A 16,606-nucleotide genomic window follows, 5' to 3' on the forward strand; every position below is an offset into this window, starting at 1 on the left:
GCGCTGTGTGTTGCACAAACAAGTCACTTTGTAGCAGAGTGGCAGTAACTAGGTGCTTGTGATCTGTGTTTCTAATGAGGCCAGCTTGTCGATCCTAACCCCATAGCCCTTCATAGAAAATAGAATCTCTACACACATTTTTTGCCTCTGAACTAAATCAAGTCTAATTTCTTTGATGATTACATGTTCTCATAAGAGGAGTCAAGTGTTGTTGGACTTCTGTAGCACAGAGAACCTGGAATATCTCTCATTTAGAGGGAAGTGTCTGTCTTCAAGCTGAATCGATGTCAAAGGGCAGACAAAAGGTTTGGATCTTAAGGTTTACTCTCAGGCAGAGCAGGTGCAGCGTTTACGTAAGGCACAAGGTGTCACATCCAAACACAAAATCAGGGCTCTGCGGTAACTTTATTGCTCATAGTTAGGGGTGGGCATCGTATACATTTCTACCATTCTGATTCCTCATTTTGATTCTGGTTACTATCGATTCTCAATTCCAGTTTTTTTCAAGTGGCCAGGTCCAATTCCCGGTACCTAGGAGTCAAAACCGGTACCCAACGGTACCAGGTTTTTGATACTTTAGTTTTTCTAATCAAATATATATTTTGCCAACATGGCAGTGACGTTGTTATGCTCTCCAGCACCCAAACGGGTGTCTGCGTATTCGTGTCTATGATTGAAACTTGGAGTTGGAATTTAAAACATTTTTGAATGATTTCAGGAAAAACTAACAATTAGTTCTGGTTCCAGTCGGTGCTTGATGCCCAACCCAACTTATAGCACGGATGCTACAGAGGTTGCAGCTTTTGTAGCATAAAATAGGCAAAAGGAATCGTGAGAATTATAGTAGAACTTAAGAGTAACTGTGATGGCATGTTAACACATGGCTATCACAGTAGACTACAACCACTATTTGGCAAAGTAATGTGCCATTAGGGATGGGTACCTTTCATGTTTGGATCGATACGGTACCGATTCCCGGTACCTACGAATTGATACCAATACTTGATGGTACCAATTTTCAATACTTTTGAGTGTTTCACAATTATTTACATCTCTTTTATAATTAAATATATATTTTCTCTATATAACTATATTTGATAAACATGATTGATAAATAACATACAACAGTTTGTATTTTATCATCGTAGTGTTGTAGAAAATTCTTCAACGTGAAAACTTTTAACAACAACGGTTTCTAAATGACGCAAAAACAAACCCAGCTCCATGTACTCATGCTCCTCTCCTTTCTCCTCTGGACCAACTGTGTGATGGTGGGTCCTTGTAGTTTTATAAACTGTGTGATGGTGGGTCCTTGTAGTTTTATAAACGGTGTGATGGTGGGTCCTTGTAGTTTTATAAACGGTGTGATGGTGGGTCCTTGTAGTTTTATAAACTGTGTGATGGTGGGTTCTTGTAGTTTTATAAACTGTGTGATGGTGGGTCCTTGTAGTTTTATAAACTGTGTGATGGTGGGTCCTTGTAGTTTTATAAACTGTGTGATGGTGGGTCCTTGTAGTTTTATAAACTGTGTGATGGTGGGTCCTTGTAGTTTTATAAACTGTGTGATGGTGGGTCCTTGTAGTTTTATAAACGGTGTGATGGTGGGTCCTTGTAGTTTTATAAACTGTGTGATGGTGGGTCCTTTTAGTTTTATAAACTGTGTGATGGTGGGTCCTTGTAGTTTTATAAACTGTGTGATGGTGGGTCCTTGTAGTTTTATAAACGGTGTGATGGTGGGTCCTTGTAGTTTTATTAACTGTGTGATGGTGGGTCCTTGTAGTTTTATTAACTGTGTGATGGTGGGTCCTTGTAGTTTTATAAACTGTGTGATGGTGGGTCCTTGTAGTTTTATAAACGGAGTGATGGTGGATCCTTGTAGTTTTATTAACTGTGTGATGGTGGGTCCTTGTAGTTTTATAAACGGTGTGATGGTGGGTCCTTGTAGTTTTATAAACTGTGTGATGGTGGGTCCTTGTAGTTTTATAAACGGTGTGATGGTGGGTCCTTGTAGTTTTATTAACTGTGTGATGGTGGGTCCTTGTAGTTTTATTAACGGTGTGATGGTGGGTCCTTGTAGTTTTATAAACGGTGTGATGGTGGGTCCTTGTAGTTTTATAAACGGTGTGATGGTGGGTCCTTGTAGTTTTATAAACGGTGTGATGGTGGGTCCTTGTAGTTTTATAAACGGTGTGATGGTGGGTCCTTGTAGTTTTATTAACTGTGTGATGGTGGGTCCTTGTAGTTTTATAAACGGTGTGATGGTGGGTCCTTGTAGTTTTATAAACGGTGTGATGGTGGATCCTTGTAGTTTTATTAACTGTGTGATGGTGGGTCCTTGTAGTTTTATAAACGGTGTGATGGTGGGTCCTTGTAGTTTTATAAACTGTGTGATGGTGGGTCCTTGTAGTTTTATAAACAGTGTGATGGTGGGTCCTTGTAGTTTTATTAACTGTGTGATGGTGGGTCCTTGTAGTTTTATTAACGGTGTGATGGTGGGTCCTTGTAGTTTTATAAACGGTGTGATGGTGGGTCCTTGTAGTTTTATAAACGGTGTGATGGTGGGTCCTTGTAGTTTTATAAACGGTGTGATGGTGGGTCCTTGTAGTTTTATAAACGGTGTGATGGTGGGTCCTTGTAGTTTTATAAACGGTGTGATGGTGGGTCCTTGTAGTTTTATTAACTGCTGATTACACTGAAGCAAACATCTGTGCTGTGAACTAAATTTACTGTGTATCTTCATTCCTTTTGCCGTTCTTTTTCAAACTGTTTATTTTTCCTACTCGGAAGTTGGAGTTTCCGAGGAGAAAGCGAACGCACCATTAGCTGAACAGAAGCTAACATATCAAGCTAACTTTATCTAAAACATTTTATTTACCTACCGGAGCAGATTAAGATGATGATGCCTCCCTTAGGTCGTTGCTGGTTTCATCATCACCCAGTTACCCATCCCTTTTAGTGAAGTGGACCCAAACTTCAGAACACTTCCTCTCTGCCATTCTGCTTTGATTACAGCTCGCCCACAGTGACTGACGACATTACGCTCTTGTGCTGCTGTCTGTCTTGGCAAATCGCTGTCTCGCAAGTTCTCGTTATGAAAGACGGGTACCAAAACGAGGCACCGTTTCATATGACGTGAATTGGTACTCAGTCGGTGCCTCAAAGGGACTTTTAGCAACTTTTTTATATTTTTAAATCATTTTCTTGAGCCAGTATGTGCTATAGTGACCCTTTACAGGTTAATGAAAGGCCACTCAGTCCCCCCCCCAACAAAAGTAAAAAAATTTAAAAAAGGGAGTCGCTTGCAAGCACTACGTCTAAAAATAGTTGTGCGACATGTGTTACAGTGTACAGCCTTGACAATGTAAAAAAATATGTGAATGGGTTAGGGTCTCATATATGTCATTTATTTTATCATTTATGATGGGTGGCGTCTAGGGTTGTCACGGTAACCGGTATAGCGGTAAACCCCGGTAAAAAAGTTGACAATAAAAATAACCGTCCAGTTTTTAAAAAACTATATTATCTCGGTGGGTTTACCGTGGCCGCGGTTTCGGCGCGATGACCCTTACCAGCCACCGTCGCTTCAGCTGAAGTTCCCGCGGCGCGCACACGCACTTTTTAATTTGCAACGGCACCAAAACTTTGAAGCTGAAATAATGGCCGAAGGAGGCGACGGCAGCGCCCAGGACATCCATCAGCCCTCAAAGAAGACTAAATCGGAAGTATGGGCATATTTGGGATTTCTGAAAAATGCTGAGGGACAGTTAATAGAAGACGGCTATCCCGTTTGCAGAACGTGCAGGAAACAAGTGTCTGCAGAAGGCAGCAACACTTCAAATCTCATGGCACATCTGCGTGACGATCACCCACGTCTCCACAGCCAGTGCAAGGTAAGATAACATTAGCATTTTAGCTGAAATGCATGACGTGAGGACTTTTGGTTGAGGGAGAATGCAACGAGTCACTATATACTGCAGCCGCAGCGTCCTCTGCCAGCATTTAAACCGTGTCACGGACACCCTGTTGCTGGATGAAGCATCTTATTTGTTGATGATGAAGAGAAATATACAATTAGTTCCTTGTCATGGATTTGTTTACTTATTCAATGCCATTTATACTTGAACATTTGGATTTGATTACATAGTGTAGTAGTTATTTTAGTAATTTGTTTAAAGTGGATATTTATTTTAAATATTTTTTTAAGGTTGACTTGTACAGTGCTCAAGTCAAGTGTGGACTGGAGTTTTAGATTTTCATTTTGATAATGAAGAAAACAAGTATATGAGAAAACAAGTGGTGTTTCTTTGATTTGTTTACATATTGTTTATGTTTTGAATGTTTGGATTTGTATAATTTAAACCTGCACTGACTACTGTAACAAGTTCCAGAAAAATAAGCTATTTGTTCCTTTACTTGTGAAAAGTTGCACTTTTGCTAAGGCTTTGTGTTATTTTAGGTTTAATAAACACTGTTAAACCTTTTCAGAACTATTTCAGTTTGTGTAGAACAGGACTATCAATGCTTTCTGAACATATGCAACACCGTTTAAAAAATACCGCGATAATACCGAAAACCGTGATAATTTTGGTCACAATAACCGTGAGGTTAAATTTTCATACCGTGACAACCCTAGTGGCGTCGCATCTCCCCCACTCTAACTCACAAAAGCTAAACGAAGCTGTGGAGAGTGAGGCCCCATGACTTGCATCAAAAAAACTGAGATACGTTAAAACTTTCTCGACATCAAAGATGTGAGCTCCAGTTAAATGTTAGTCCTTATTTTACAAAAAGGGAAACTAGTTCATCTCATGTATACCACCCAACAGAGGTTTAGTGGATTTACCTTTGATGATTGATGGTGATTAGCTGCCAAACAATACCTCACAGACAGTGCAGATCTTTCAGGTGTAAATTGGTGAGACAGCGGTCAACAGAAATTTCTCCCCAAGTTCACCCCGCCACCATAATGCAGGCCAGCACAAACAAAGCAAAATTCCCAAACAATATTTATATGTTTATAACCACACCCACGGTGCAACCAATCACCTGAGGTGCAGAAGCGCGTGCACATACCAGCTCATTCACAAAAGGAAAACTACAAAACATGAATGGCTCCTACATTCCGGCCCCTAATTATTATTGCAATAATTACCCACCACCATTCACATGTAGGAGACAAAACCATAACCAAGAGGAAAGACTAACAATTAGTCCCTTGAGTCCACTTGGAGAAATATTAGTCCATTGTATGAAGTCAGTAATGTCCCAGTTCATTCAGGCAAGCCACATCAAAAAGGTTTATAATCCACAGGATCTTCACTGCTCATCCGCTTCCTGCAGAAGGCAGATCTTCGTAATCGGATGGTCCAAGATACTTGACTTTGTTTTAATCCTCACAGTACGCACAAATCCATTTTTGTCCAAAACGGTGTCCAGAACTCTCGCTGTAATCCACAAATTGCGTGGTGACATTTCATCCACGATCACGACAACATCTCCTGGGGCGAAGTTCCTTTGAGCACAATTCCATTTTTGCCGTTCCTGTAATCCTGGAAGATACTCCTTCAACCAACGTGTCCAAAACAGGTTAGACATGTACTGAACCTGTTTCCAGCGACGACGAGCGTAGACATCAGCCCTTTCAAACAATCCAGGTGGCAATGATGGTTGTGATTTTAGTAGGAGTAGATGGTTTGGAGTTAGAGCCTCCAAGTCGTTGGAATCCGTAGCTGATTTTGTTATTAGACAGCTATTAACGATCGCGTCTACTTCACAAAACACAGTCACCAAGCCTTCTTCATCCAATGACTTGAGTCTTCAGGACGGAGTTGAGGACCTTGCGAACTGAACGGATCAGTTGCTCCCATGCACCTCCATGGTGTGATGCAGCTGGGGTATTGAAAACCCATTTCACACCATTCTGCAGCAGCATGCCATTTATGAGGTTGTGATTCCACTTGCCAATAGCTTCCCTCAATTCACGCTCAGTGCCGACAAAATTTCTACCATTAACAGAATGGATTTCCACAGCTTGGCCACATCTGGCAATAAATCTCCTGAGTCCATTGATGAAAGAATCTGTGTCTAGAGAGGACAAGAATTCGAGGTGTATTGCTCGTATGGCTAGGCACGTAAAAATGAGTCCATACTTCTTGACGACAACACATCCACGCTTCACTTCGAACAGTCCAAAACAATCCAACCCAACATGACTGAATGGGGGTTGTTGGGGTTATTAGGAGCGAACAATTAGTAAGCTTTAACTTACTTTTGGATTCTTCAATAAATTCTGTAAATATGGGAATATTTACTGATTTATTAATTAATTAAGATATTCTTAGATATACGGGGCACCATTCCCCTTTAACCGGGGAAAAATTGAATCCAAAACTCTTATCAGTCTTTCTTGAAGTTCGTAGAATCCTCGGAGCAGAGACTTCTCTTCGACACAACAAAGCTACTGGAGACGAAAATCTGAATTTTATAACATTTAATTAACAATTTGTCAAATGAATAAACAGTGGCATAAATGAATAATAACCATGTGATATAATAAAAGGATGTATATTCAAAATAATGTTCAAGGTGTTTTGTGTGTATGTATGTGTGTGTGTGTTTCTAAAATGGAGTCTGTATGCAAGATGGCTGACCCCTTTGTCTGGCTAAAGTGTGGGTGACAACTTGCACTTTAACTTCCAAGGCACTTAGAATCATAAGTAACTTAACCTTAAATTCACTCAAAACATTTCAAAGGATCATGAAACAACACAAAGGATTAATCACGAATAATATCTTTTAGTTTAACCACGTGGCCAAGCAGAAAACATTTAAAGATACCAAACAATGATCAATAAGCAGTTTATTCTTTCACAATGACCCGACGGACGTGTTTGGGAACGAAAGAGGAAAACACGAAGCTACTTTTAAGCAATAGACGCGGTTTATTGCTTATTCTGGACTATAGAGGAAACGGGAGAAGGAAAGAATGAGAGAAAGAGATGAGTTTCTGATCACCAGAAGAGCGAGGCGTCCCTCCCTCTTTTGATTTGACGGTTCTCCGTGTTTCTCCGCAGTTTGGCGTCGTCCGTCGGTTTGATGCTTTCTCCGTTGTTTACCTCCACGAGTGTTTCTCCACGGGCTCCGCAGTTCTGTGTCCTCAAACATCAGCTGGAGGGGAGCAGAAACGAGCTGGGCTTGCAGTTTAGTTTCCAGCAGTTCCGTGGGCTCAACTTGGGCACTTAGAGCTTCCGCGTGCTCAAGGGAGTCGGAGCGTTTGACAAGCGTGTCCTTACCGCCAGGTATCCTGGGCAAAAGAACGAGGTTCCTTTGTCTTTCCTGATGATTTATAGTCTGAGTTCGCGGCAAAGCTCTGTGACTCCCACACATGCACAGAATGTGTTTCTGGTATTAGGCGGTGACGTCATCACAATGCTTCCGTGTGCAAAGCATCATGGGAAATGAAGTTTCTTGGCGCTGATGTGATTATTTGCTTTTCAAAGCAATTTAAGCGCAGTCATTTTGGAGAAAATCACTGCATAGTAATTTCCTCATGAGGTCAGACCCTCAACAGGGTTCATCAGAAGTTATTCTGCTGTGAGAGTGATCGGCCATTTTTTTACTTCCAGGTACAGCAGATAATCTTCGACAGGTAACACACTTTGCCAAGATTTTCCTGATGGCAGTACAAGCATTAGGAATCCAGTAATTTTGTCGCAACAGTGATAACATATTGTTGCGTCCGCTGTGACCCGTTTCTTGATGTATATGGCTGAGAATTAGACTGGAGATGTGCAAGTCTTTAGCCAGGATAACAGGATGTTTTGCTTCGACAGCGACGATCAGCAGCAACCAAATCTTCCACTATTAGATCTCTCCTTTGGACCTGAGCTTTGAAACGTTCCATCTGGCCTTGTACCTCCTCTTCCAGCTGTACAGAACTTAGCTCAGACCTAGAGTGTCTCTCTTAACAGCTTTCTTTGCTGCACTAGAGAGAACAGCTGACTTCTGAACTTGATCAGCCAAGCAACAGCTTTTATCAGTCCATGCCAGGAAGAAAAGTAGTTACTAAACATCTCCAGAGACTTTGCTTGAGCAGGTAGCACAGCATTCATCACCACAGCTTTGATCTCTAGGTCTCCAATGAGAGGTTTCTCCACACACTCAGGGTTTGATGGCCATTTTTCCTCAGGCTTCAGAAGAAAACCAGGACCATAAATCCATGCATCAGCTTTTAGAAATGACTTCACATTCACTCCTCTGGATGCCAAATCTGCAGGATTGTTGGAAGTGTGTACGTATCTCCACTGGGAAACACTAGTTGACTTGAGTATTTCTGATATTCTATTTGTGACGAAGACCTTAAACCTTGATGTTTCATTCTTCAAATATTTCAAAACAGAGGTGCTGTCTGTCCAAAAGATTGAGTCTCTCGGTTCCATTTGCAGTTCCCTCCTCCTGAGCTTGCCCATTCTGCTTGCCACCACCGCCACAGTCAACTCCATTCGAGGTATTGTGACTGCCATGAGTGGAGCGACACGTGCCTTTCCCATCACAAATGCGCAGTGAACTCTCCCGTTGATATCATGGAGTAACAGGTAGATTGCAGTTCCAAATCCTTTCTCACTGGCATCGGCAAAGTGATGTATCTGAACAGAGGAAAGGTCACCAAAGCGCATAGGTTTTAAACATCTTCTGACACCCCAGTTGTCCAACAGATGGGAGGTCATCCAGCCAGGTCTTCCATTCTCTGGCTACAGATGGAGGTAAAGGATCGTCCCATCCCAGACGTCTCCTGCAGAGATTTTACAGAGTGCTCTTGGTGGACAGAACAAATGGAGCCAGAAACCCAAGAGGATCATAAACCGAGCTGACGACAGACTAGATTCCTCTTCTTGTAAGTGGACGGTCCTCGAGTATGATCTTGAACCTGAATGTGTCCGATTGCACACACCACTGCACGCCCAAGACTCGCTCTATCGGTAAGACATCACTGTCCAGATCAAGATCTTTCACTTCCTTTGCTCTTTCTTCAGACGGTACAGCACAGAGGACTGTGCGGCAGTTGCTGATCCATTTTGTGAGCTTAAATCCACCTCTGGAGCACAACTCAGTGAGTTCTTTGCAGAGGGACAGAGCTTCTTCAGAAGAAGAAACGGACACCAAACATTCATCAACATAAAAATGATGCAGCGCAGCGTTGACTGCAACAGGACTGAAGTCGTTTCGATTGTCCTCTGCACATTTTCGCAGAGCAAAACAAGCACAGCTCGGGGACGACGTAGCACAAATAAATGTACCATCATTCTATATTGAGCCAGTTCTCCTCCACAGGTTCCACCAGGCCACCATAAAAATCGTAACAGGTCATAATCTTCAGGCGGCACTTTAACCTGATGAAACACGGTCTCAATGTCTGCCATGAGTACAATTGGTGCTTTGCGGAATCTGGTCAGAACACCAATGAGTTGGCTCGTCAGATTAGGTCCTTGACGGAGCTGAGAGTTCAAAGAGTGTCCCTGAAATGTGGCCCCATCATCAAAGACCACATGCAGTTTCCCCTTTGTTGGATGATACACGCCGTGGTGTGGTACATACCATACTTTTCCATCACATCGGCTCAACTGCACAGATGGAACTTTCTCTGCATAGCCCTTCTCCAGTATCTCCGACATGAACTTGGTGTAGTCAGAGCGAAAGGACAAATCTTTAGACAAGCGTTTTTTGAGACTAAATGCTCTTTGTTCTGCAATTGTCTGATTGCTTGGCATTTTGAGGTAACTTTGTTTTAATGGCAATCCAATACTATAGTGCCCATCGATCAGCTTAACTGAATCTGAAACAGACTCCATAAAGCATTCATCTTCCTTTGACGGTCCCTGCTGTTCATCTTGTTGGGTTTCTGGGAAATCTATTTTAAGCTGCTTCTGCCACAGGTCATCCAACCTTGCCACTGAGATATGGTTAACTGTGACCTCAAGGGATTCACAATGGTCCTCCATTTGACAATCTCCTCTGAGTGGACCATTTATCGCCCAACCCAACATGGATTTGACGGCATACGGACCTCCATCCACCGCACGAACCACCTCCCAGGGCTCCAGTGCTTGAGGTACGTTTGCGCCAATAAGGAGATCCACATCTGCCTGGACATCTGCTAATTTTATGTGCCTCAGATGTGGCCAGCATTGAAGGTCTTTCGCTTGTGGGATATTTCCTCGGTAGACAGGCATACTTTTTTGCTTGAAGATCTCTGACAAGTCACAAAAGTTGTTCTATTCCAGACCAGCCACTTCCAGATCTGTAAAGATGTAGCTGTCCACAATCTTTTCTTGGCCCATCGTTCTTAGGAGGATCCCCAGCTTCCTTCCAGTAAGGTTGAGTTTATCCATCAGTCGCTCTGTGCATAATGAGGCAGTGCTCCCTGGATCCAAAAACGCATAAGTGACCAGAATGTCTTGTCCCTTCTTAGACTTCACCTGGACAGGCAGAATTGACAGCGTACAGTCCCGCTTACCGGCCCCAGTTAAACCACTGGACTGCACAGGCACCACCACCCTTTCCTTGGCCCCTTCTGAGCCACCATTAGCTTGTGTAGAACCCTTTTGCCTGGTTTTGGAGTGGATATGCAACAACGTGGGGTGCTTCAGGTTGCAAACTCTGTAGGTGAGAAGCCTTTTGCATTCTCTGCTTCTGTGCCCAATGCACAAACAACCAAAGCACATTCTGTTTTCTTTCAAGAAAGACATTTTTTTCATTTTGAGTCCTTTTATCCAACAGAAGGCAAACATCCAAGGAATGTCCAGCTCCATACATGCACGTCCTTTCAGGTGTGTTCTTTTCACTTTTATTCACAGGCTCCATTTTCTTGTCCACAGGTGCCATGTTGGTGGCAAAACTACTGCCTCGTGGTTTTGTGACAGTCCGAAAAGATTCAGGTTTCAACTCCTTTCTTGCAGTTCCAGGTGCGTCTTGTATGTCTCCAAAAAGAGGGTCACTTGCAATCTTGACTTGACGCTCAACAAACTCCTCAATGTCATAAAATGTTGCTCTGCGATTGAATTTTTCTTTCAAATCGCAGGCCACACATCTCTAATGATCCCGAAGCCTGTAAGGCAACTTCTTCACGATAATTTGCATGTTGGTGGGAACGTTCAGGTCTTCCAGTGAGTCTCCCATAGAGTTGCAGCACTCGCGTAACAATAGACCGTAAGCTTGCAATGCTTTTATATCGTCTCCTTTCACCAAAGGCCATGAGAGCTTCGGACCAAATCCTGAGGCTGCCCTCTCGTATGTTGCTCAAGTTAGTACAAACAATCCTTATGACTAGAAGTTCTAGTTTCAATATTGTGTTCGAAAGATCTTATGAAAGTTTGATATTGCAACGGATCCCCACTGAATATTTGCAGGTCTTGTTTGGGTAGCAAATAAAGTGATTGTTTTTCAACCAGTAGAGATGTGAGTTCATTCTGTTTCTCCAGAACTGTAACCAAACGCTGATCAGAGGTATTCTCTGTTGTAGACGTGGTTCGATCATGCTTGAAGGGAGGAACTGATTGTTAAAATGCAACGGCTGGTAACACTGACGGACCGGCCCCTGTAGCAGTAGATTGGAGCTCAGCAGGACATTTTACTTTAGGCATCACAGTGTTACCTATTTGTAAAATATTCCTTGTTACATCCGTTTGCAATGGATGTGAAATAAATGCAGGCACAAATGTGGAAGCATCCACATTTAACTGTGTGGTTTTACTTTTTTGCGAATAAGAACTCATTCCATCAGATTTAGCTGACACACGAGAACCTTCAGAAGCCTTCAACACATTTACTTTAGCCATAGAAGCAGCAAGTTCCATGTCCAAATCCATTTCTTCCATTTTTCTCCATAGCTGTTCTTGTTGTTCCTCCATTTGTCTTCTTAATTGCTCCTGTTGCTCCTGCATAGCATGTTTTTCTTTTAATAATTTTTGACGAACAATAATAGCAGCTGTCTCTGCTTCTGCTTTTAATCGTGCTGAAGAGGTGCTTGACACAGCAGACTTGCTCCCAACATGACTGCTCTTCTTTGGTTTTCCTTTAGATGCATTAGATACACTGTCACCTGGACCAATATCCACTGCAGTGCTTTTCAGTTTCATTACAGTTTACAAAATTCTTGTTGTATTGTCATTGCAAACTGATTCTTCATTTGGAAGAAATTCTTGTTCAGCAGCACCCTCTTGTGGCTTCTGCAGTACATCAGCTATTGTTGGCAGTTCCAAGAGCCATTTATTTGCTTCCTCAACAAAATTTGATTTATGCTGTTCAGCATCATCAAACCATGCGTTCTGTTTTTCCTGTTCTTCAGAAGGCATCATAGAAATAAGCACATCACGCAGCTGGCTTGCTTCATTAAACAAACTGGGCATTTCAATACAAAAACCAACCTTTTCAGCATTTTCAACATTTTGCATTAAATCGGTTTTAATTAGGGCTGCTCGATTATGGCAAAAATAATAATCACGATTATTGTGACTGAAATTGAGATCACGATTATTTAGGACAATTTTTCAATTTATGTTGATTTTATATGTTTTTATTCAGTCATAAAATTGCTCAGGGCACAATCAGGACAAAAATAAGAAACAAGATGATCACTAAAATAACTCCTGATTCCCAGTATAAAAAGACCAGTATACTTATAGCTCATAGTTTATGACCCAAGGGCTATAGACCTTGGTTTAACTCATTTAAGTCTAACCAGTACAGACCCAAATACCAACATCTTGCAAATACTGACAGCAAGAATTATACAGTGGCATTTATAACAAATAAATGTAAATAAATTGATGTTCACAAAATGTTGCATAACATTTATTGAGTCGTGTCAAGGTGCTGTAGGAGAGTGCACTAGCACCGTGTCCTCAGAGAGATTAGTTATTATTTATCAGCGTGAGGAACTTATTTCTACCTTATTTATAAACTATTTATTTACAAGTCCATCAGTTAATGTAATAATTGTCCCACCCACAGCTGCACCCCCCACCCCCCAACCCGGTCTCACAGCAATCGGGGCAAGCTGCATGTGTGTTTAGCACGCCGCACGCGCACATTTAGCCGTTTTTAGCTGCTCAGGAGTCCGCAGGTGCGGTGTGTGTGTCACTCACTCTGGTTACTCCAACAGGGAGCCGACTCTGAGAGCCGTTTCTTTAGCGACTGACACATCACTACATCATTCCCTTTCCTAATGTCCTGAAGAACGGTCCGGAGCGCAGGCGGAGTGTTAAGCTAACCTGCAGGAAATGTCGAAGACAGTTATCCAGAAAGTAGCTAAGGGTTACCAGAGATGTTTCTGAGGTGTTCGCTAGGTACTTTTAAGATTTAAAAAGTCAAGAAGGGGGTCTGACAAGCTGTTAGAAATAGCATCAAAGTCACTAAGTTGGCAACACTGTGGGAGGAGCTGTCATTTGCAACTCAGGGCAGCGCAAGCGGGAGGAGCAAATAATCGGCTTGTTTTGTTTTTTATAATCGTTCAAAACTCAGATCGTAATCGTGATTAAAATTTGATTAATTGAGCAGCCCTAGTTGTAATTTTGATTCATTTTAATTGAGCTTTTCTTTCATCTTGAAGCCTTTCCAGTTTCTGTTCAAAAGCTTTAAATGTAAGCTTTTGTTGTCTCTGATTCAATAATTTCATCTTCATTCATATTTCCTTCTTCGTTCTGACGTATTTCCCTCAGAAATATCCAGAAATTGCACATTTCTGCCCGCACACATAACACAGCACCATATTTTGTTTATTTTTTTCTTTATTTCTTAAGCTTGGATGTGAGTTGCGTTCTTTATTCCAACCATTCCATGGGCGAGTGTAGCGGCAGGTGATTTATGAATGAATGGCACTGCGCAGTTTCCATGCGCATTTATTACTTTCGCTGACGACTTCAATGGCTTTCAAACGTCCAGAGTTGTCTCGGCATTACAGTGAAACTGCGCTTCAACAGGTGAAAAAGTTTCTGTTGACAAATGTTGTGGCGTATGTTTGAAAACGTATTCAATAAGCCACGGCAGGCTAAAACAAGGGGTTGTTAACTGATGGCGCGCAGGCGGAACAACTGCACAGCTGATCATTTATTGTCCAGGTCGTATTATTATATAAAGCAGGCACTTACTTAGATTGATGGTGATTAGATGCCAAACAATACCTCACAGACAGTGCAGATCTTTCAGGTGTAAATTGGTGAGACAGCGGTGATCAGAAATTTCTCCCCAAGTTCACCCCGCCACCATAATGCAGGCCAGCACAAACAAAGCAAAATTCCCAAACAATATTTATATGTTTATAACCACACCCACGGTGCAACCAATCGCCTGAGGTGCAGAAGCGCGTGCACATACCAGCTCATTCACAAAAGGAAAACTACAAAACATGAATGGCTCCCACAGATTCTATAAAGCCTCTGGTATATGACACTTTATCACTTTATTTTAATAATTGATCAACAGTAAAAAGCATTAGCGACAGCCCTGATAACCTAAAAACATTAGAGTTTCTGCCAGGCACAATTAGTTGTGTGTTTCCTGGCTGTGTGGTTGCTCACGCCTCATGGAAGTTTTTATGTCTTTGTGTGATGGGCCGAAGGCACGGTGTAGTTAACAGCTGATCAATAATAGATGTCTGCTCGTGCTGGCTGGGTTGTACAGCAGAAAAGGTGTTTGTGTGTGTGTGTGTGTGTGTGTGTGTGTGTGTGTCAGTGTGTGTGTGTGTGTCAGTGTGTGTGTGTGTCTGTGTGTGTGTGTGTGTGTGTGTGTGTGTGTGTGTCAGTGTGTGTGTGTGTGTGTGTGTGTGTGTGTGTGTGTCAGTGACCGGTGAGGTCCTCAGGTTAGATGTGATGGCTCAGCAACTCTTTTTCTGTTTTTCAGCTCTTCAGAGAAGTAAGGATAATGAAGATCCTAAATCATCCTAATATAGGTGAGTACTTTAGCACAAACATGTCCGATGAGACTGAAATGATGATGGAAAGAAATCCGTCCTGTTGTCTGAAAAGTTAATACTAGTGAGACAGGTGTTCACAGTTGGGGCTTTCTGTCTGTTACTCCTTAAACTATGAAGGGGTTTCTTTACATGAATGCCAATCTCTGTATGAATTCATACAATGGCTTTTTGAGCAGCCGACGTCATTAACTCATTAGCTGCCAGCGTTTTTCAGTGTTTTCACGGTTTCTTTAAGAGTCACAGAACGTTGTGCGCTAGGATAATGTTGACGCCAAAACAACCAAAGCAAAGCGGAGACTCACCTCTTACATCACGAAGAATCCGCACGTTTCAAGCGTTATCCATTCTTTCATAATCCGTTGTTGAATTGTGATCGGCAGAAGCGTTTCCGGTTCGCGCCTCACTTTTTTTACAGCAGCGGCCCAAAACGATCTCCTAACTCATGGATTTTCTGCTTCCTGATCACGTGACGTGTGACGTACGCGGGTGAAGATCGGCTTTAGAGCTGAGATGTTTGTTCTCACTGTGTGGGGGCTCGTCCGACGCCCCCACAGTAAAATAATGCAAATGGCAGTTAATGAGTTAAAGGTCGCTGTTCGTCTCTCGTATTCTCACTCATCCTTGAAGCTGCTCTCATTGCGGCTCTGGAGTTTCTTTTTCATTTTATTATATTTAAGCTTTTCTTTTCTTTCTTTTGCAATAACAAGACTTTTATTTATGGTTAATGCAGTAAGGAGACTGTAGGTATATTTCTGATGGATGCTTTATGATCTGCTTGGGTATGCTACACCTCACTATCAAAACTTTGGGGTTATTTACCAGACCTGCGTAACATCTCCATTTGACAAGGCCTTCCTGAAACCACCACTTTCCAAGCCATTTGAGGGACCAACAGAGCAGTGTTGTTTTCATTAAGGATAACAAGTTGATTTGGTTGGCAACCCTTTTTTCTTCATAACAAAAATGAGATGCTAATGAGCCAAAAATAGCTCTTGTGTGACTAAAACACGACGAGACGTGCAGGAGTTTTCATCAACGAGACAAAATGATGCTCAAAACGCACATTTCTGCCTGTCCCACAAAAACTCAAAGGAACAGCGCTGCTGCGGCATGTATCCCAGATGCAGCAGCAGCAGTGAGCATTTGGCTCAGAAGACCTGCACTGCCAAGTAGAGATGGAGAGATTCACCGATCTGAAGCCGTGGTTCGTTCACAACGTACGTGCTTCCTGTCTTAAGTTGCCAAAGTAAAATAAACTTCCTGAAAAGAAGTCCGTGACAAGGCCTCTGGTTTCTGCAGCAGTGTATTTTTGTGAGCGTTCTTATTGATCTATAGCTTTGCGTGAGGACTAATTACACTAAACAGTAGACCGAGTTTGCCCTTAACTCATTCACTGCCAATGACTACTAAAGTCGTCATTTGCATTTTTTTACTGTTTGAGCATCGGAACGAGCCCCTGCGCTGAGAGAACAAACATCTCAGCCCGGAAGCCGATCTTCATCCGCATACATCACAGATCACATGATCAGGAAGCAACACATCCATGTGTTTGGAGATCGTTTTGGGCCGCTGCTGTAAAAAAAGTGAGGCGCGAACCGGAAAAGCGTCTGCCGATCACAATTCGACAACGGATTATGA

The 16,606-nt window shown here is 42.3% G+C and overlaps 1 protein-coding gene across 25 annotated transcripts in view; it reads left to right on the forward strand.

Annotated features, from left to right (window-relative positions):
* The window catches only part of mark3a (MAP/microtubule affinity-regulating kinase 3a), a 95,946-nt gene that overhangs the window by 22,456 nt on the left and 56,884 nt on the right, over positions 1 to 16,606 (forward strand). For all 25 annotated transcript variants that reach the window (XR_011517210.1, XR_011517211.1, XM_015968990.3 and 22 more), the window contains exon 4: positions 14,896 to 14,944. Coding sequence is in view for 23 of the 25 variants with exons in the window: in XM_015968990.3 (XP_015824476.1) it covers positions 14,896 to 14,944 (49 nt within the window). In the remaining 2 variants the exon portion in view is untranslated. The remainder of the gene's footprint in view (positions 1 to 14,895; positions 14,945 to 16,606) is intronic.

Source organism: Nothobranchius furzeri, chromosome 18 (assembly GCF_043380555.1).
Source record: "Nothobranchius furzeri strain GRZ-AD chromosome 18, NfurGRZ-RIMD1, whole genome shotgun sequence".
In the NCBI taxonomy this organism is placed as follows: Eukaryota; Metazoa; Chordata; class Actinopteri; order Cyprinodontiformes; family Nothobranchiidae; genus Nothobranchius; species Nothobranchius furzeri.